This window comes from Elgaria multicarinata, chromosome 9, assembly GCF_023053635.1.
Source record: "Elgaria multicarinata webbii isolate HBS135686 ecotype San Diego chromosome 9, rElgMul1.1.pri, whole genome shotgun sequence".
Classification (NCBI taxonomy): Eukaryota; Metazoa; Chordata; class Lepidosauria; order Squamata; family Anguidae; genus Elgaria; species Elgaria multicarinata.
Window position 1 is genome coordinate 25,729,473 of NC_086179.1, and position 20,146 is coordinate 25,749,618.

General features: G+C 45.9%; 1 protein-coding gene across 3 annotated transcripts; it reads left to right on the forward strand.

The window, feature by feature from the left end:
* The first annotated feature begins 525 nt into the window (after positions 1 to 525).
* On the forward strand, positions 526 to 13,119 carry MRPS33 (mitochondrial ribosomal protein S33). Of its 3 annotated transcripts, XM_063135057.1 has the most exons (4): positions 526 to 574; positions 686 to 800; positions 2,354 to 2,617; positions 12,969 to 13,119. In XM_063135057.1, exons 3-4 carry the CDS (start codon positions 2,400 to 2,402, stop codon positions 13,072 to 13,074), a joined length of 324 nt encoding a protein of 107 aa, XP_062991127.1. In that variant the 5' UTR covers positions 526 to 574; positions 686 to 800; positions 2,354 to 2,399; the 3' UTR covers positions 13,075 to 13,119. The 3 variants fall into 3 exon arrangements, with proteins under 3 accessions (XP_062991127.1, XP_062991129.1, XP_062991128.1); XM_063135059.1 differs by lacking the exon at positions 686 to 800 and having other exon boundaries at positions 541 to 574; XM_063135058.1 differs by lacking the exons at positions 526 to 574; positions 686 to 800 and adding an exon at positions 615 to 644.
* The last annotated feature ends 7,027 nt before the right edge of the window (positions 13,120 to 20,146 follow it).

A 20,146-nucleotide genomic window follows, 5' to 3' on the forward strand; every position in this document is an offset into this window, starting at 1 on the left:
AATGAACAGAAAGCCTGATTCTATGCATATTTACTCGGAAGTCATTCCTACTGAATGCCACGATATTAAGCCTATACCAGCTTTCCGTTCCATCCAAATGTCCACAGACGCCTGTTGGTTTGTGTGAATTGCAACCGGCATTGCACGATCCCGATCCTGAGCAGAGTTGGATGCGTGTTAGCCTGAATCCTATAACGCTTCCTTGTGTGAGTCCTATTGAACTCCATGGGGTTTACTTATGAGTAGACACGTACAGAACTGCAGTGCGAGGCCGTTGCTACACTCCAGTACTACCAACATCTCCCTTCTCCTTCGAAGAACAGCCACCCACCCAAGCCGCTCTCTACTACTTACTGGGAGGGAGAACAGCCGTGAGCCCTTTTTGCCGTACGATGACGTCACGCCCAGCCCCGTTCAAGATGGCGGCCTCCATTTGGAGTACAGCGCCTGCGAAGAGCGACCTATTACATTCCTCCGATGACAACTTCCCGTTCAGATTTTACCCATAGACTGAGCCGGAGCGTTTAGAAGGAAGCGCGCTTCCTGCGGGCGGAGAACTGCGAGGGGCTGAGAGGTGAGGTTTCAGGAGGGGCGCTTTGGAGCGGGTTTCCCTCTCGGGGACAGGTTGCACGGAAACCCGTTTTGTAAGAAGGTGGCGCGTTCACACGGCGGTTTATTTCATTAGAGCAGGAAAGCCACCTCTGACGGTCCGCTTGGCCATGAGAGACGAATGCATCCCGGGGCTGCGTGTTACCTGACCTCCTCCAGTATCCCCAGTGCTACCTCCAGAATTAGAGGCAGTAAGTCTATATATACCAGTTGCTGGGGAACATGCACCCGTGTCGTGCTTATGGGTTCCCGGACGACAGCTGGTTGGCCACTGTGTGAACAGAGTGCTGGACGAGATGGACCCTTGGTCTGATCCAGCAGGGCTCTTCTTGTGTTCTTACGCCCTAAAGCAATTGTCTTAGGGCTCAGTCCTATGCATGTTTAGACAGAAAAAAGCCCTACAACTCCCAGCACTTTCCAGCCACCCCTGGGAGTTGTAGACCAGCCTGCCTGCCTGGTGGGCTCCGGATATGCACTTTGTCGCATGGGAGTCAGGCTCTAATACAGCCAGCGCCACCTATCAATAAGATCTGTCTAGCCTCTCCCAGGCGGGAACACTTAACTTGCTTTAGGGTGCAAGCCTATGCATGTTTAGACAGAAACAAAAGTCCTCCATCTCCCAGCATTCCCCAGCCAGACCCTTAATGTACAGCAATGCCTGGCTAAATGTCAGAAGATTTGAGGGAGCAGAGCTGAAGACACTGCATAGCTCTCTCAACCCCACCTGTGCCTGCGTCACCCTTTGACACTTTGGTTTATGTTTTGTTCTGACACATCATCATGGATTTTGGGAAGTCTTTGTGTGGTGCTCCTTGAAAGGAGAAGAATTTTCTACTGTAAGGGCACAATCCTATTAGACAGAATAAAATCCTACAATTCCCAGCAGTCCCCAGCCTGGCTGGAAAATGCTGGAAGCTTTAGGATGTTTTTTCTGTCTAAACATGCATGGGGTTGCCCCCTAAAGCAAGATAGGTGTTCACACTTGGGAGAGGCTAGACAGATCCTATTGATAGGTACCGCTGACTGTATTATAGAGCCTGACTTCTGTGTGGCAAAGTACGCTATCCGGAAAATAGAGTGGCTCCAAGAATATAAAAGTTGAGTATCCCTGATGATGTCCAACCTGCACCCCTAGACAGGCTGGACTACAACTCCCATTATTCCCAGCTGGCTGGGCTTGATGGGGGTTGTAGTCAAACACATCTGGAGGGCATCAACTTAGGGAAGCCTGATGTAGAGTAACATAAGCCAGTGTGGTGTAGTGGCTAAGGTGTTGGACTGGGAGTCAGGAGATCCAGGTTCTAGTCCCCACTCAGCCATGGAAACCCACTGAGTGACTTTGAGCCAATCACAGACTCTCAGTCCAACCTAGCTCACAGGGTTGTTGTTGTGAGGATAACATGGAGAGGAGGGGGATTATGTACACCGCCTTGGGTTCCATGGAGGAAAATAGGCAGGATATAAATGTAATAAATCATAATAATAAGCAAAAAGGCAAAGCGCTGCTCCAAGGAGCTTACAGTCCACATTCTGATAAGTGAAGGAGATGTAGGGCAGGAGAGGAGAGAGGCAAAGGTAATAATGGGAGAAGCGGAAGAGCCAATGCTCAATGGGAAAGGCTAGATTTGAGACATTTGAAGGAAGGGAGTCTCTAAGGATGTGAAAGAGGGGACAATAGCTTCTTGGCTGAATGGCTCTCAGCCCACTGGAATGTCTCAGTGCTGCAGTTTTCTCCCATTTTTAGTAAGGAGACGTGCATATATGCCCACACGCCCAGTGTGTGCTCAGCGATGTCGTCCAACCTTTCCCACTACGCGTTACGGATGGCCCGTCTAAGCGCACGGATCTTTGGAGAGGTCGCTCGCCCAACTGACTCGTCCTCCATGAAAGTCGTGAAGCTATTAAGTGAGCAGCCCTACGCGAAGCGGAAGGAAGTTTATGACTGGTATCCTCCCCACAGGGTCTACCACGGCCTCATGAAGACACTTCGCTTCTATGGCCTTTACAGGTAATCCAGGCTGAAAGAAGCAGTTGAATCCTTGAGATCTACAATTGGGGCAGGCGGAATGGGGCTTTTGCTTTGTTCAGGCAGTGGGGAAGGAACTGTGTGCTTTGGATGTACAAGGTCTCAGTTTCAGGCATTTTCAGTTAAAGCAGAGCTGAGCAACCTGGGGCCTAATTTCATTGGCCCCCTACCTAAGTTCAAAAGCCCTCTGCAAGCAATCAGTTCAGACTTCTGGCAAGAGCAATCCGCCCCTTCCTCAGCAAACTTCTGGGTGGGGAGGAACAAGGGGGTGCCTGGGAGAGAGAAAGGGGTGCCCAGGAGAGAGGGAGAGAGAGAGAAGGGGGTGCCCAGAGAGAGAGAGAGAAAAGAAGAAGAGAAGGGGATGCTGGGGAGAAGGAGAGAGAAGACAAGGGGTGTCGTAGAGAGAGAGAGCGTTGGGGGGAGAGAAGGGGAGTTGTGAGATGAGAGAGAGAGAGAAAGGGGTGTTGTGGAGAGAGAGAAAAGGAGTGGTCCTGCCTACTTTTGGCTTGACTCACCCACCATTGGCTTCAGTCTCACCCAGCTCTAGCATGTGGCCCCCAACAGATTATCCTGAAAGAAATGCAGCCCTCAATGGGGTGCATCCTCACCACCACCATCACCACCAAGTTAACAATTTGAGGCCTCTGGGGAACTGCTGCCAGTCTGAATTAACCTCTGGTCAACAACGGATGCTTTGACAATGTCAGATTTTGAAAAGACCAAGCTCTTAAAGGGCAGCAAAACTAGCTGCTTCTACTCATCTACTCCTGCAGAAGCTCGGACTTGGACAGAGGTCTCTTTCTCCCCACCCCCAGCCTCCTCTCCAATGTGAATAGAGGCTCCTTCAGTTGTTGTCTCATCTGCTCACTTCCAGATGCAGGCAAAGGACTCTTTAAGTCTCTCTACTCCAGACATGGGCCACTTTTGGCTGTCCAAATCTTTTGGCCTAGGCAGGATAGGATAGCCGCGATGAAGGATGATGGGAGTTGTAAGCCAAAAACAACTGGAGGGCTGCAAGTGGCCCACCCATGTTCTATATACACACCCAAAAGCAAAAAAGAGAGGAACCCTCACTGTGAGACTGCAAAGAAAGGGAAAAGATCCACCAACACTCCTGAAGTTGAGCGCGCAAAATATAGGGAGCCCAATGTGCTGAGCACACACACAGCATGAACCACCACTGAATCTCTTGTCAGTGTTCGCCCTTCGGCTGCCAACCCCCATGCAGCAAAGGAGAGGCAAACAGGAGATGATGCGTCTCTGAATGAATCTCTCTTCTTCATATTGAAGAATATGGGGTTAAAAAGCCCTGTGCCCAAGTCTTAGTTCAAGACCTTTGCCCAGTTCTTAAAAGCCCCCTACCCACCTCATGCTAGGGTCACAATCCCCTGCACCTACTCTAGAATAAAAATGGGGGAAATGACGGAACAGGTAGATATGGATTTAAAGTAACATCTGTTTTGGCTCTTTCAAACAGTGTTTGAAGCTGTGGCATCTAGCCGCTTTGACATGGTACTAACTTCAAAACACTTCCTTTTAGTAGACCATGGCTGATGCTATTTTTAAATCGTGTATAATAGCCATCAAGGTGTTCTTTGTGCTGCTGAGAAGAAAATGGCAAAGCAGCCCATTTCACAGAGGGGCTTCCCTTTGGCACAGGAAGATGTAAATTACATGCTTAGCTCTCGCAGGCGTCTCTTTTTAGCTGGTCTCTTGCTCAGAAAAGCCTGCAAGGGATCATAATTGCTTTTCAGAAATGCATTTGTCTGCAGGCAGTAGACTTTTTATGGGGGCGGAACGAAATCAAGGCCTGAGAGATACTGCATGAACGTTTAATCATATTAGCAGCTCGGCGGCCTTAAGCAAATGATATCATCAGGCAAATGATATTATCTCGCTAATGGACAAGTGGCGCAACTGGGAATGGTAAATCAAAGTTAAAGCTCTAATTCAGTGCAGGACTCTTTAATCAAAGTTGGCTTTATTAAAAGGCATACTTTGATCCTGTTAGTGTAAGCAGAATGCTTACTGCAGTCAAACAAGACATGTGAAGGGACGCCTCTCTTGGGGTCTCATTAAAGCCCCCCAGAAACATTTCTATGGTCATTAGAAGGCTTAATAACATGTCATTGTCAGAAGGCTACAAGTTTCAATAATGTGTGATAGAGAAAAACCTGAAGGATGAATAGTGAGGGCAAGGAGGACTTTGCAAAGAGGGAAAACATGGTGATTTTTCTTAGCTGCATGGGGTAGTTGTATTTATGTTAAACAGACTTTTTTTTTTATCTGTGAGCTTTCACATGCGCAATCTCATTTTATTGGAACGAGAACCTGGATTCTTAAAAAGATCTGTTCTCAACTTCCTTTTTTCTGGGACTAAGTTTCTAGATCTCATGGTTGTGAAAGACATTTTGAAAAAGTACGGAGAGCATTTCCAGGTGGCTCCAGAGTTCATGCAAGTGGGTTCTGCATGCGGAACATGTGCTCTGCCCCTGTTCTGTCACCATTGCATGACCTCCAGCGATATTGCCCTGCTAATCGTCTTTTCGTTCCCCCTCCCCCCTGGGCCTACTCATTGCACGTCTCTTCCTGGGCCGCCTGCCAGCATTCCAAGTTCTGCAAAAACTCTGAAGTTGCTTTCGCATAACACGGATTTCAACCACCCACATGAGATTTGGTGGGCAATAGTCCTGTGCACAGCAGCCTTAAAAATCTATAGCAGCTGAGCAGCTCATAGGCAGACTTTGGACTGGCAGTTCTCTCTGTCTGTGTGCTTTGAATCAAATCGAGCATTCTTGCGGGCTTGATTTGGAGTCCATTTCTGTATACTGCAAATCCGGTTCATCTCTTTGGGCGTGAGCCAATGGCATGTGTATACAACAAACTTGTTTTGCCCCTGTCCCTGCCTGCTTATTTCTTCCCCCCTGAGTTAAAAGTCATAATGACATAAGAAGAGCCCTGCTGGATCAGACCACGGATCCATCTAATCCAGCACTCTGTTCACACAGTGGCCAACTAGCTGTCGACCAGGAAGCCATAAGCAGGAGACATGTGCAGCACCACCTTTCTGCCCATGTTCCCCAGTAACTAGTGCATATAGGGTCACTGCCTCGGTTACTGGAAGTCCCACACAACCATGAGGGCTAGTAGCCATGGATAGCCTTCTCCTCCAGGAATTTATCCAACCCCCTTCTAAAGCCATCCAATTTGGATGCGAGACCCTAAAAGGGCAAGGAGTCCTGCAGAAAAATGTCTGCTCATGGTATGCACCGGAATAGCTTTCCTCAACTTTGTGACCTCCAGATGTTCGGGATTTCAACTCCCATTAGCCCCAGCCAGCATGGCTAACAGTCAGGAATTCTGGGGATTGTAGCCTAAAACATTTGAGAAGCAACAAGTTGGGGAACACTGTGCCAGAACAATGCAGGATGGCCCACTCTGTTGCTTCGTGGTTTAGGGGGTGGGGAGTGGGTGGTATTGAGTTGACATTTGGTTTCAGATTGGAGCACCGAAATTCAGTAATTAATGCAACAAAGAGTATATGTGCACTGGAATTTCATCAATAAGTTTGCTCCTTTTCAAGAAGAAAAGGAAGCCTTTCAGCGTGTTTGAATCAAACGTTATGGGCAGTGGTCAGCACCATCGCTACCAGTGCATATGACAAGGCTTTCGATGAAAGGTTAATTCCCTAGGAAACAGGGAAGCTGGCTTTACTGGGAGATGGGAGCACTGCCTTTTCCTTCCACCTACCCACTTCCTTGCCTCTTTGCATGCACCTCTGACATGAGGACATGAATATTTTTAGAAAGTACTTTTTTTGAGTCCCGGAAATAGCTTCTGTTCCTTCGTCAACACCCCTCCCTCCTCACAATTTAGCGATTGATGTTTGCTTTAATATGAGAAAATACCATTACTCTGTCTAATCACCAATAGCTCTGGGATGATATTTCCTCCCCAAAGTTTGTCTCATGGTACAGAAAGGAGGCTCTGAAGAATTCTGGTCCCTGTTGTCTATTCCTTGTTTCCAAGGCCCAAAGCTCAGTGGTGGAACACATAGTTCATGTGTTCAGTGCCTGGCGTCTCCACTGGAAGCATCTCTGATAACAGGACTGGGAAAGATCTCCTTGAAACTTGTGAGTGCCACTGTCATTTGGGCACAGGCAATACTCAAGGACCAGTGTGGCGTAGGAACATAGGACACTTTCTTATACTGAGGTCGGACCGTGTCTGTCTCGCCCAATACTGTCGACAAGCAGGATTCTTTCCCAGTCCTACTTGACGAAGCCAGGGATCGAACCTGGGACCTTCCGCATGCAAAGCAGGTTCTCTGTCACACTGAGCTATGGTCCTTCCCCTAGTGATTAAAGCAGGGGTAGGCAGCCTGGAGAAGCACAACTCCTGCAAGCCCCAGCCAGCACGGTCTTCGGTTGGGTATTATGGGAAATGTCATCCAAAACATTTGGAGGGCACCATGTTGCCTACCCCTGGGTTAAAATGCTGATCTAAGACAGTCTTCCCCAACCTGGTGCCCTCCAGATGTGTTGGGCTGCAACTCCAATCATTCCCAGACAGCGTGGGCAATGGGGGGAAAGACGGCACAACAGCCGAGAAACCACCAAGAGATCCGGGGGGGGGGAGGGAAGGAGGGAGCCATAGAGAGCAAGATTGGGCTCCCATGCCTGAGTTCTGCACCAGTGACCTAAAGGACCTTTTGCACCGTAGCTACGAATGAAATTCTGCCTGAGAACTTGGAAGAGCCGCTGCCAGTTGGAGTAAATAGAAAAACGGTCCACTTCAGCATGATGCTCCCCCACCCCTAAATATCGAGATGGATGCCCTAACCACATCGCCTGCTAATCATTGACATTCTTACCATTAATCTACATTATTAGCCTGTTTTTCGGTTCAAGAGATGATAATTCATTTAGGGCACAATCCTGTGCAAGTGTAGATAGAAAAAAAGGCATGCTGGGAGTTGTAGTCCATCTTTCTGTCTAAGCTTGTATAGGATTGCACCTTTAATGCACTGAACGACATTTTCTCATTGGCATGAGGAGCGCATAGAAAGCACTGGGAAGCAATGTTTTGGCTGCAGCTTCTCATTGTATGTATGCACTACAGGTGCATGTGACGATATACATGTGTGATGTTATTTAGCTTGGATCCACCATAGCAGACATTGTACATATCGTATATTATTATGATTATGATTATTATATTTATTTGTGTCCTGCCTTTTGCCCAATACTGGGCCTCAAGGCTGCCTTACACAATTTAAAACATATACATTTTAAAACCTAGGAAAAGAAATATACAAAAAAAAAAAAAATCAAATATATTACAATATTAAAACATTAACCATTTAAAATACATGACATTTTTACTAGGGATGTGCACGGACCCCCCGCTCCGCTTCACTTGCAGATCCGCCATTTTTCGGAGCGGGTCGCTCCGCCCCGCCCCCGCTCCGCCCACTTCCGCTCCGCTCCGCCCGGAGCTCCGGATCGGATCCGGAGCTCCGTTTTTGCCCCCCCATAGGCTTGCATTGAAAGCTAAAAAAGTAAACAACTTTTTTTCCGTTGAAGTTAGAAACCTCACGTTTGGCACCATGACACCTCATGGGCGTATACACACACACGCCAAGTTTCAAGGCAATCCCATCATCCCCTGATTTTTGGCGAATTTTTGAAAATCGGGCACCCCATTCACACCCCTTGGGATAGCTCCGTCAATTTGCATGTTACAAACCTCAAACTCGGCACCAGGGCAGCTTATCCATGTGTCCACATGCACGCCAAGTTGCAAGCAAATCCCATCATCCCCTGATTTTTGGCGCGGCTCTACCCTCTAACGCACCTCCCATAACCCTAATTCACACCCCTTTAGATAGCTCCGTCAATTTGCACGTTAGAAACCTCAAACTCAGCACCATGATAGCTTATCCACGTGTCCACATGCACGCCAAGTTTCAAGGCAATCCCATCATCCCCTGATTTTTGGGGAATTTATGAAAATCGGGCACCCCATTCACACCCCTTGGGATAGCTCCGTCAATTTGCATGTTAGAAACCTCAAACTCGGCACCAGGAGAGCTTATCCATGTGTCCACATGCACGCCAAGTTGCAAGCAAATCCCATCATCCCCTGATTTTTGGCATGGCTTAACTCACCCCAAATTGTCCCATTCTACAACTACGTCAATTTGCACGTTAGAAACCTCAAACTCAGCACCATGATAGCTTATCCACGTGTCCACATGCACGCCAAGTTTCAAGGCAATCCCATCATCCCCTGATTTTTGGGGAATTTATGAAAATCGGGCACCCCATTCACACCCCTTGGGATAGCTCCGTCAATTTGCATGTTAGAAACCTCAAACTCGGCACCAGGAGAGCTTATCCATGTGTCCACATGCACGCCAAGTTGCAAGCAAATCCCATCATCCCCTGATTTTTGGCGCGGCTTAAACTTTTTAACTCACCCCAAATCAAGTCCCATTCTACAACTACGTCAATTTGCACGTTAGAAACCTATCCTTTGGTCCCATGACAGCTTACCCATGTGTCCCCATGGACACCAAGTTTCAAGGCAATCCCATCATCCCCTGATGTTAGGGGAACTTTTGAAATTTGAACACTCCAGTATGTCAGGGATTTAAAGTTGCAATTGCAGACAGCTCAATGGGGCCAGTTCCAAGGCAATCCCAACATGCCACGAGATAACCCTAAATCTTCTGGCACATTTGAAAAAGGGATTATTGAATTTGATAAAGTCTAAGTGAGCGCAGGAAGGACTTCTCCCCTTAGTCAAAGCAAGACACATACACCATCGCTGCAAGGCGGGAAGGGGAGAATTATTATTATTATTATTATTTATTTATATAGCACCATCAATGGAAAGCAGGCAGGCAGCATGCATTGTAGTGCCGCAAGGATGGCTTGAGCACTAACGCATAGCAAACCAACCCATAAGTGGGCGCAAAGTGAGGCAAAGATGGCTGGTTGTTTCTTTCTAAGCCAGCAGTTACGCCTTGAGGGGCACAGAGGAGGACGATTGGGAGCAAACCAGGCACCAGGCGGGCAGAGAGGCAGGCAGAGTAGGCGAGGAGTCAGTCCTGGCAGATGCCCCACCACAGCAGCACCCCGGGGGAGGCGGGCAGGCAGGCAGGCAGGCTGCGGGCATTTCTGGGGGCACAAGGAAGTGATGGCTGGTTTCTAAGCCAGCATTGCAGTTAGTCACGCATTGCAAACGCAAACCATCCCAGCGAGTCGGTCACCGAGGAGGACAGGCTAGCAGAGGGGCAGGCAGAGTGACATGTCATAGATCTAGTATTGGGGAGGAGTCAGTCCCGGCAGATGCCCCAACACAGTAGCACCCTGGGTGGGCATTGGAAAACGCCATCTTGTGGGTCAATACTTCCCCCACCCCATGTCCTGCAGGGTTGCCTGCCTAACCCTTGTGGGGATGGGAGATGGAGAGCTTAGAGTGGCAGTGCCAGCAGCAGCCTTCGGCTTTCCCCTGGAACCAGTCGCCTTGCCCGCCTCTTTCCCCAGCAAGATCGCCTGGTGCTGCCTATGAAGATGCATCTTCATGCTGCTGGTTCCATAATGCCCTGTCGATGAACCCCTGCTTAGGCTGAGTTTGCAGTGGCGACAGACAGCAAAGCGGGGATCCGCTCCCAACTCAAAGTGGTCCCACACGATGCTTGTCTTTCGTTTCTGTGGTGACACCACCAATTGCCCGCCTGAGCTCTCTGGTGTTGCCACAGAAACAGGGGTGTGGGATGAGACTGGGGAGAGAGCCTCGGCCTGCTGCTGCTCCTCCTCAGCCCCCACATCCTGGAGGCCCACCGCCTCCTCCTCCTCCCCCCCCTCCACTGTGCTGAGGACCTCGTCTAGGTCCATCAGCGGGCTCGTGGGCTGAAAGGAGAATGAAGGAGTTGGGGATACTCCTCCTCCTCTAATGGCACTGCTGCCACGTGCCTCTTGCAAACGGGCACTTTTCCCATTCCCACCCTCAAAAAGAGAACGCCGGGCACAAGTTGCAGAAGAGAGTGGCTCTGCCTGCTGCTTGTCCTGCTTCTGTTTTGGAGCAGTCAGCCAAGGAGTTGCCCGTTTGAGTTTCACAGGAGGAGAGGAAGCCCTGCTGTCAGACTGAGCCTTGCTGCTTTCAGCACGCCTGCTTTCTCTTTTCATGATGACTAACAAAATATTAATACTACTAATACTATGTATAAGGTACTACTAAGAATATGTATAAGAAGAATATAATATGTTTAAATGTAGGGAAATGGGACAAGAACAATAAAATATACTACTACTAATATGTATGAGAATATACTACTAAGAATATCTACAAGAATATAATAATATGTTTTAGAATATTACTAATAAATGTAGGGAAATGGGACAAGAAATGGGACAACCACTACTATAAGAAGAACAAAATATGAATACTACTACTAATATGTATGAGAATGTATACTAATAGACTACTAAGACTATGTCAAAGAATATAATAATAATATGTTTAAGAATAGGGAAATGGTGTGCGTATGCTTTCCCCAAAATGCTCAATCTGTGGCTGCCTGTTGAACTTGACAAAAGCAGCCCACTCCGTCGAAGTTACACAGAGAAGAAAAAGAGAATCCAATTTTTTTGGTATATTTGGTATATAGAAGATAGAAGGAAACACAATCAGGATTTAAGAGAGGGGAGGGGGAAAAAGAACCAACCACTACTATAAGAAGAACAAAATATGAATACTAATATAATATGTATGAGAATATATACTAATGGACTATGTGAAAGAATATAATAAAATATGTTTAAGAATATAAATGTAGGGAAATGGGACAAAAAGTGTGTGTATGCTTTCAAAAGAAAGCTTTCACAAAAGCAGAACAGTCAGGCTTTAATACAGGGAAGGGGGGGGCAACCAACCCAACCACACACTCCAAAATTCAAAAATAAAGTTTATATTAAATCAAAGTAAGGGGAAAACACAGGGCAAACTAAGCTACAAGTCAGAAAGAAGCAAACAAACACACACACGCGCCAAACTAAACCTATATTAAATTAATCTATCTCCAAAGCAGGAGCACTAGCTAAGTAAGTGTTCCCTCCACGAACGCCAACCCACAAAGAGACACAAAACAGAAAGTTCTCAGGGTGGGTCTGCCTTAGTCCCCCCTCCAACGCTGGGATTGGAGGAGGATGCTTTCTGAGGAGATGAATTCTCATCAGGATTGGGAGTTGAATGTGCCTGTCATCGCTTCCAAAAAAATAATAATAATAAAAAAAAAAAACCCAAACCCCGATTTTTAAAAAAATATTGCACGTGAACCACAGCACGCAGAAAGTTGAGAGTGGTCTCAAAATGACCCCCATCCACGACTCTCTGTGCACAAGAATTTTCAGAACGATAGCTTAAACCCCCCCCCCAGTTATCCCCGATTCTTTCCCTCAATGCAATCCTATGGGCGAAAAGCCGAAACGCCGTTTGAGCCCTGCGGTTGACCCGATTTTTAAAAAAATATTGCACGTGAACCACAGCACGCAGAAAGTTGAGAGTGGTCTCAAAATGACCCCCATCCACGACTCTCTGTGCACAAGAATTTTCAGAACGATAGCTTAAACCCCCCCCCAGTTATCCCCGATTCTTTCCCTCAATGCAATCCTATGGGCGAAAAGCCGAAACGCAGTTTGAGCCCCGCGGTTGACCCGATTTTTAAAAAAATATTGCACGTGAACCACAGCACGCAGAGAGGTGAGAGTGGTCTCAAAATGACCCCCATCCACGACTCTCTGTGCACAAGAATTTCCAGAACGATAGCTTCAAAAACAACGTAGTTATGCGCGATTATTTGCCGCAATGCAATCCTATGGCGAAATGTTTTCAAGATGGCGACCGGAGCGCTCCGACTGAACTCGGAGCTCCGAAAAATGGTCGCTTCTCTTCGCCTTGCTTCTAGGGGGTCCGCGGTCCGCTCCTACTCCGCCTCTGGGTAAGGCGGAGCAGGCCAATCCGCTACTGCTTCTACGCTCCTAATCGGAGCGGAGCACATCCCTAATTTTTACCAGTCCTTAACATAGATGGAGGCCCAGATTATTCGCCAAAGGCCTGCCGGAACAAAGAAGTTTTTGCCTGCTTCCGAAAGCACATCAAGGAGGGAGCCAGCCTAGCTTGCCCGGGAAGAGAGTTCCAGAGCATATTTCTTCATCTCACTACTGAGCACCTTGGCTCCTTGATCAAAGCCACTCCGGTTTGGGAATGGAAAAGCATACCTTTTCAGCGCCTTAACCTGCTGTCTGCATCCCTCTTTTTGTTCCAGAGATGAACATGAAGATTTCAAAGATGAGATGAAACGACTGAAAAAGCTCCGCGGGAAAGGACCCCCCAAGAAAGGAGAAGGAAAGAGAGCTTTGAAGAAGAAATAGCGTTGTCGTATAACCAGTGTATTTAATAAAACATCTTGGAACAAATGGCAGGCTTCCACTTGCTTTTCAGTTTGAAGGGAAACGTGTAACAAACAGAGGACTCCTTCCCATGCATCCACATTGGCATGGGAGCCCCTGCCTCATGATGCAAATCCTACTGAACAGGCTTTTGAAAAAAGACAGAAGGTTATTGAGCCGGTTCAGATAGAAGGAAAGTGGTTCTTGAAATGTTGTGGTCCAAGGCCGTTAAGATCAACCTTCCCCAACCCCTTCAGATGTGTTGGACTGCAACTCCCATGATTCCCAGCCACCACTCCAACACATCTGCAGGGCACAAGGTTGGGGAAAGCTGGTTTAGATCTTTAAAAGCTCAAGACCAGCCCCTTGATTTAAGCCTAGAAACAAATTAGTGAACAAGAAAGCTGGTACAAGAGTGATTTAATATGATCTGATCAACTGGCCCCAGACAAAATTCTAGCAGCCATATTTCAAGCTTCTGGACTACCTTCAAGGGCAGTCCCACATAGAATGCATTATAGTAGTCTAATCTGGAGGTAACCAAAACATGAAAGGCCAAGTAATGTGCGCTAAGGCTTGGGCCTACAGTTCAACTCCCCTGTTTGAAATAGTAAAGACAGGGTGACCAGATACAAAAGAGGGCAGGGTTCCTGCAATTTTAACCGTTGTGATGAAGAGTGAATTTCACCAGGTGCTACATGCATACAAATGACACCTGCTGAAATTCCCTTTTCTATACAACTGTTAAAGATCCAGGAGCCCAGTCCTCCTTTCCATAGGGTCACCCTAAGTAAAGAAAAATAAGTACACACGTACCCTGTGAATTAGTCACATGCTAGTGATGAACAACATTCATGTCCCCTGATTTGTAAGAGAGGTGTCTGTACAGACATATGCATCCCATTGGTGTATATCTTGCTGTTCGTCCATGTTGCAGTGCTCATATTTGGCTCATTACACCTGCTGGGTGTACTTTTCAATTGGGGTGGGCATCTCCTGCTCCGGCCACCAGTTTCTGCATGCAGCTACTTGTGTGTGACTTGTGCTAGATTTCCGAAAATTTCCTTGCCCTCCTGTTCTTGGTTCATGAAGCATGTGGCTTTGCCTTGGTTTCAGCTCTGCTACGTCCGAATCCCCGTTGAAACGTTTGCAGTTTCATCCAGCCTGCCCTTTAGATCAAAGCAGCTGCCAAGGTCATTATCTTAAAAAAAGGGGGGGGCCTTAATTGCATTATAGGCTGGAAAACACTTCATGCCACCCCTACCCCACCCCTTGTTTTGTTATTGAAATATGTTACATCATGAACAGAATATGCTCTATGAAATCATACATGGCTCCTTAATTGTTCTTCGCCTAGGAACGAGATGTTCTCTTCAATATGCATTTCTCCTAAAAGTATGCATTAAAGAACCATGGCATGGGTACAAGGAGCACCTTTTTTTAGCCTCTAGCTTCTCTATTGTTGGGGGTATTTGCAACGACCTGTCTCTCTTCTTAAGTTTCTTGTCTCTATGTCAACCTGAACCAGTGTGTGTTTGTTTTTATAGGGGTGGCAGTAACAAAAAAGAAATGTCAACACCTTTTCTCTTGCACCTTTCCTTCCTTTCTCACCTCCCTTCTTCTGCTCATACTCTTACCATTTTTAATTTCACTCCACCGCCCACTGCCCCCAGTTATCTATGCACATTAACCTAGCTTCCCTTTCCTAAGAACATTGGTGCACAGAAAGGAAGGATATTGCTAAAAAATATATACATGTTGGAAACCATTACAAAACATCTCTCTTGATAGAAGGTGAATAGCAACAAAAGCCCCACATCTATCAAAACAACACTGTACCTAGTATTTATACTATGGGCCAGTTCACATGATAAATCAGCCCGTTGTGGGTTATTTAAGCCATGGTGAGCTGGGATATGTGTGTAATTTGCATATTCAATCCCCAACTGGGTTGTGTTGTACGAAGCTGGCCACCGTGGGTTATGTAAGAGTTAACCCTCATATTAACCCTGCCAAGTGGGTTCGCACAATGAGACAACCCATGGTCAGGGTGGCTTAAACAATCCATAGAGAGGTGTTTGTGCGAGACAGATAAAAAGCACTCAAATGATCAAAGAAACCTTCACAACAACCCTGTAAGGAAGGCTAGTGTTAAACCCCTCCCCCAAGGGGAGTACTGAAAACAGAGCTTGCCCAAAAACAGCCTGTGTATTCACGGCTAAGCTGAGCATTGAACTGAAGCTTTTGAGCTCTTGCTTTTAGCTACTACAACTGAGAACTGTAACAAAATGTTGCAGCATGGAGTGTTGCTGTTCAGGATACACAACTGCATTCCCCCTCCCATCCACTTTCCCATTTTTCACACACACACACCAATGACAGTTCTCGTTGGGCTCTTTGGGGGGCTCCCCCATTTTAGGTTTTTACACCCTCTAAAGAATTTTTTGTGTGTCCTGCAAATCTTTGGGTTTCCCTGAGCCTTCTCCCTCTTGTGTGTGGACAGTGCTGTTTTGGCTACATAAACAGCAGCACCTCTGAACAAAGGAATACTATTTGTCAGGTGAGGAACATTAAGGCTGAGAGATAAATGATTAGTATTATGCCAATGGTGACAAAATTGTTGGTTTAGGGCACAATCATATGTGTGTTGAGAAAGACAAAAGACCCAGAACTCCCGGCATGCCCTAGGAAGCATGGCATACTGGGAGTTGTAGTCTTTTTTTTGTCTAAATATGCACAGGATTGTGCCTTGTTTGTTTTTAACTGGGAGGTTTACTTGCTATTATTCAGCTACTGGGGGCCAGAACCCCTTACCTGGCAGGAGTGAATGTACTGTTTGGTGTGTGTTTTAATCTTCATACATCACCCGTTAGGCATCGTATAAATAATAAATAAAAATAAAGCCAAGAACTCTTGCTTCTTTTCTGTTTCATCTTGGGGGATGTGATCATTGTCTAACATCAACAGAGTTATCTCTGGATGGAAGAGTTCATAGTTCCACAGAGAAATAGTGACTGATGAATGACCCATGATGATCAGGAAAGGGGTCATCCATAAGTCACTAGGATTTTTTGTTTTTGTTTCAGCCAACTAGGATTGCAGTCTTGAAATGTGCATCAAAAGGCCCTGATTCCAAAGCCCTAAGGGGTTGTGGTTGTTTTTCAGGAAGGTACCATATTTCTTCGATTCTAAGACACACTTTTCCCCCCATATAAACATCTCTAAAAACGGGGTGCATCTTAGAATTGCAGGTGCGTTTATTATTTCTTAGAATCAAAGTTTTTTTTTCTGGTGGTGGTACTGAAATTAGTGTGCGTCTTAGAATCAAAGAAATACGGTACTTCATGGAATATTTGCCTTGTTTCAAGGTAAATGTGTCTCAATGCAGTGCTTAATCAGGAGGGATTTTAGAATCTGTGTAACTGTTTTGTTTTAACATATGAGGAAGTCTGTAATGCACAGTTTTTAAATGGTTCTCTTCTACATGCTATCCCAAACAAATATATTCATTGACACATAGAGCACAAGTTAGGCCAAAGTTCTTTTCCACTGGTTATAAACGTGATTGATTGACAGCAAGCTGCAGCAAATAATGGTTCTCCAAGGATAGATGTATGATACATGTCTTTTCAATTACCTCTTTCTTACATTCATACTTTACAGTTTTAGTTGTTCACCTAAAACATACAATGTGTGAAGATGCTGTGAGGGAATGAGTTGGATCTAGATTTAATGATACTTGAAGTAAACCCATGGAAATCAATGGGACAAGTTAGCCATGAGTGGGCAATTACCATTCAGATGGGCCAAAAAACTCCCTACACATACAAACGTACACACCTCATCCAGCCTTTGTGTTCCATCACACCTACTTTTTTTTTCCTGGTATGCATCCACATTTTCCACTTCCGTTTCATTAACGCGTCAAGTGTTGGTCATTTTCATGTCTGTGCATTCTTGCGCTATTTTTCCTTGTTTACCTTTTCATCTGCACCAGCTCACGCTTCCTGGTATCACCACTGTGCTCGCCCCACCCTGCCCCTTTTCCTTCCCCCTCCAGTTCATTGGTTCTTGTGGTTGATGGACATTGTGATGGGTGTGGGCACCTCCCCCACCCTCGCTCTGGTTTTGTTGTCGGAGCTCTGATCCGTTTTAGGATAACCGCTCCATTATAGTCAATGGGAGGAGCACACACACACACACTTTCACCGCATTTGTGCAAATGGTCAGGAAGGTCTCTATTTTTTATAAACTGGAGATGTTCAACTGTGCATCAGCAAAGTAAAGGATAAAAGATCCCACAAATGCGCAATTTCGGATATAAATTGGGGTGAATTAACACAGTGTTAGAGGAATTGATTAACACAACCCAGCTCTCTGCCTGTCTATTTAAGAGGTATCATAGTGCAAAAGTTCATCGCTTTATCTTTAAAAGTGATGGAGATGTAAGCATTTTTGTTAATTTCCATTGACTACAATGGAGCAATTATTCCAAATTTTAAAATTTCCTAAAAAATCAAGGGGTGAACGGATCCGCTTCAAACTTGGCATGGATAAAGCCCTATGTAATAGCTATTATAGTGCCAAGTTTCATCTCTTTATTTTTAAATATGATGGAGCTATAAACATTTTTGTTAATTTCCATAGACTATAATGGAGCGGTTATCCCAAAACAGATCAAAGCTCTGTCGGGGCTCCTCTCCTCTCCACAGGTATTGGACGATTTTTTGAGTGGATTGCACAGTTCTACTGTTTTAATTATTTAGTGTTTGATCGAATAGGCACCGTTTCTTCTTTTCGAGGGGGAGAAATAGCAATGAGAGAGCAATGAGAGTGGGGTTGGAACAGCGGAAGTATGTGTGAATGACTCAGCACAAGCCTGGTCATTCGAGCAACTAAGCATGCCCTCCTCTTTTGTCAGCAAGAACGCCCTTCAATGCAGACGCCTCCAAGAAGGGAGGTTCTGCTATATAGTGTGAGGACTGAAGGGACGGAAGGGCAGTTTTATACTGTATGGAGAAAAAATATTGCACTTTCTCCACCCTAGAAAAACACGGAAAATGCAGGGGAAGAGGTGAGATGACTGCAGGACAGGGATGACGTCGTGTGAGCGTCGCGGAGCAAAACAGTAAACAAGGCAGAACGAAGGTGCGATAAAAGGCTGGTGTGATGGCTCTCTGTTTCAAAAAGTGAGGACAAAATTGTTTTGGATGGATTCATTAAATGAATTGATAATCCTGCTTTTTTCAGGAGAACTCTCACAGGAAGGAAGGCAGCAAATGAATAAATGATAGTTCAAAAACTATTTTAAAAACAGGCATTAATACTTCAATCATAGCACCATCATGACTCTTGGAATAAAATGGTCTTTGCTTCTGCTGCCCTTATCACTTGATGCTGCCATTTGCCCCCACCGACCCCCAGATCCAGATCTAGCTGTACCACTGGCTTACTATTTTAATGTTTAGTCTATGGTTCCGAAACATGTGGATGTGATCCTCCCGCTAACTCCCAGTTTTAAAAAGTCAGGTTCACTTTACATGATTGTGTTTGCTGTGACTGCACCATGTTACACCAGCGTTTTTCTGGAAGGAAACCCGCAGAGCCTGTTGAGCAGGCATCCCTTCCAAATCCTGGAGCAGGTGCCAAGGGATCATGGCCAATGAGGTACACATGCCCCCGAGTGTTTAGGGACACACCTTTACATCAGACAGGTTTACTGCATGGAACACTAGTGTATCTGTGGTGAACAAGGCTGCCATGCAAAGTACACATGAAAGTGCTTAGTTTTAAAACATCACTTTCCTGGCTCTGAAGAAGGCATGTTACCACTCACTAATGAATCATAAAATGAAGCGAGGGATGGATTTGGTTGAATTTGAAGGAAAATATCTTAAGGTGTGGATTGATCTAACAGACTCTTATGGACTGGAGTCCTGGGAGTCATAGGTCATTCCCTTATTGTTTAAAACACTCAAAACTATACTAGAGAAAGCAGTAGCACATATAATGTAAAAGTGCTTTATTGCAGTGGAGTGGATAAACCAGTGAACTAATAGCAGTATTCTATAGCTACCTTCCCCCTCATCCTTCCTTTTTTCTTTTCTTTTGAAGCCATTAAAATGAACTGCTCAGTGGACTGAGAACTGGGGTTTATATCCATTAGGATGTTTTCTTTGTACTTGACTCAGTCTCACTACTCTTAAAACCAGCTGTAAATATTTGATGGGGTTCGTTTCAATGTTACCACAGCTGGTTATTGTTGTTTTTATTTAGTTTTTTTCAGCCAGTAAATTCTGCAAGAGAGCAACACACAAAATAAATAGGACACCCTGGCATAGAATTCAGCCTGGCACCCTCGATATATGTTGGATTACAGCACCCATAATCCCCAGCCAGATCAGCCAATGGTTGGGGTTAGCAGGAGTAGTAGTCCAACATATCTGGAGGGCAGTAGGTAGGGGGAGACTGGATAGATATACAGCCAAGCTTATATATTTTTGCCACAATGAGAAATTTCCAAAAAAATAAATAAATGGTAAGTATTATTGCCCCAGGTGTCATCTTCAGAGAAGGAGCCAAACTATCAGAGCCATTTGGCCACTCAGGAGACGCTGGTACTAACCAAGGTGGTCTGGGACTCACTAGAGCGATGCCTTTGAATCTGCATCCTGGAGAAGCAGAGAGCCTTAAGATCCACATAGGACAGTGGCCAGATGAAGGAGTGCTCGCATACTAAAAAGGATTACTTGTGAGTTGGTCTCTTTTCATGAGGAAGGCATCTGACAAGCCTCTAATGTGATGTAGCTGAGCACCGGGTGGGGCTCTAGTAACTCTCTTTAGTAACTTGAGAGCTATTGGAAACAGTGCCTCTGTGAGCTGCAGTATCTGCTACCTTGCTTTGCTCTGAGATAGATGCTCTGTGCTACTGACCCTTGGACTGTTTCTTGACCCTGCTTCTGGACTATGTATCTGATTGCCTGTGTTTTGATCACTGCCTGCAATCTCACCCACTCCTGCCTTAGCCAGACCCTATGTACCTAACTGCTTGCCT

Excerpts from the sequence above, each read along its gene's own strand:
- MRPS33 (XM_063135057.1), top strand. The coding sequence starts at position 2,400 with ATGTCGTCCAACCTTTCCCACTACGCGTTACGGATGGCCCGTCTAAGC. Across the intron at positions 2,618-12,968 it reads CGCTTCTATGGCCTTTACAG|AGATGAACATGAAGATTTCA; the intron begins GTAATCCAGGCT and ends TTTTTGTTCCAG.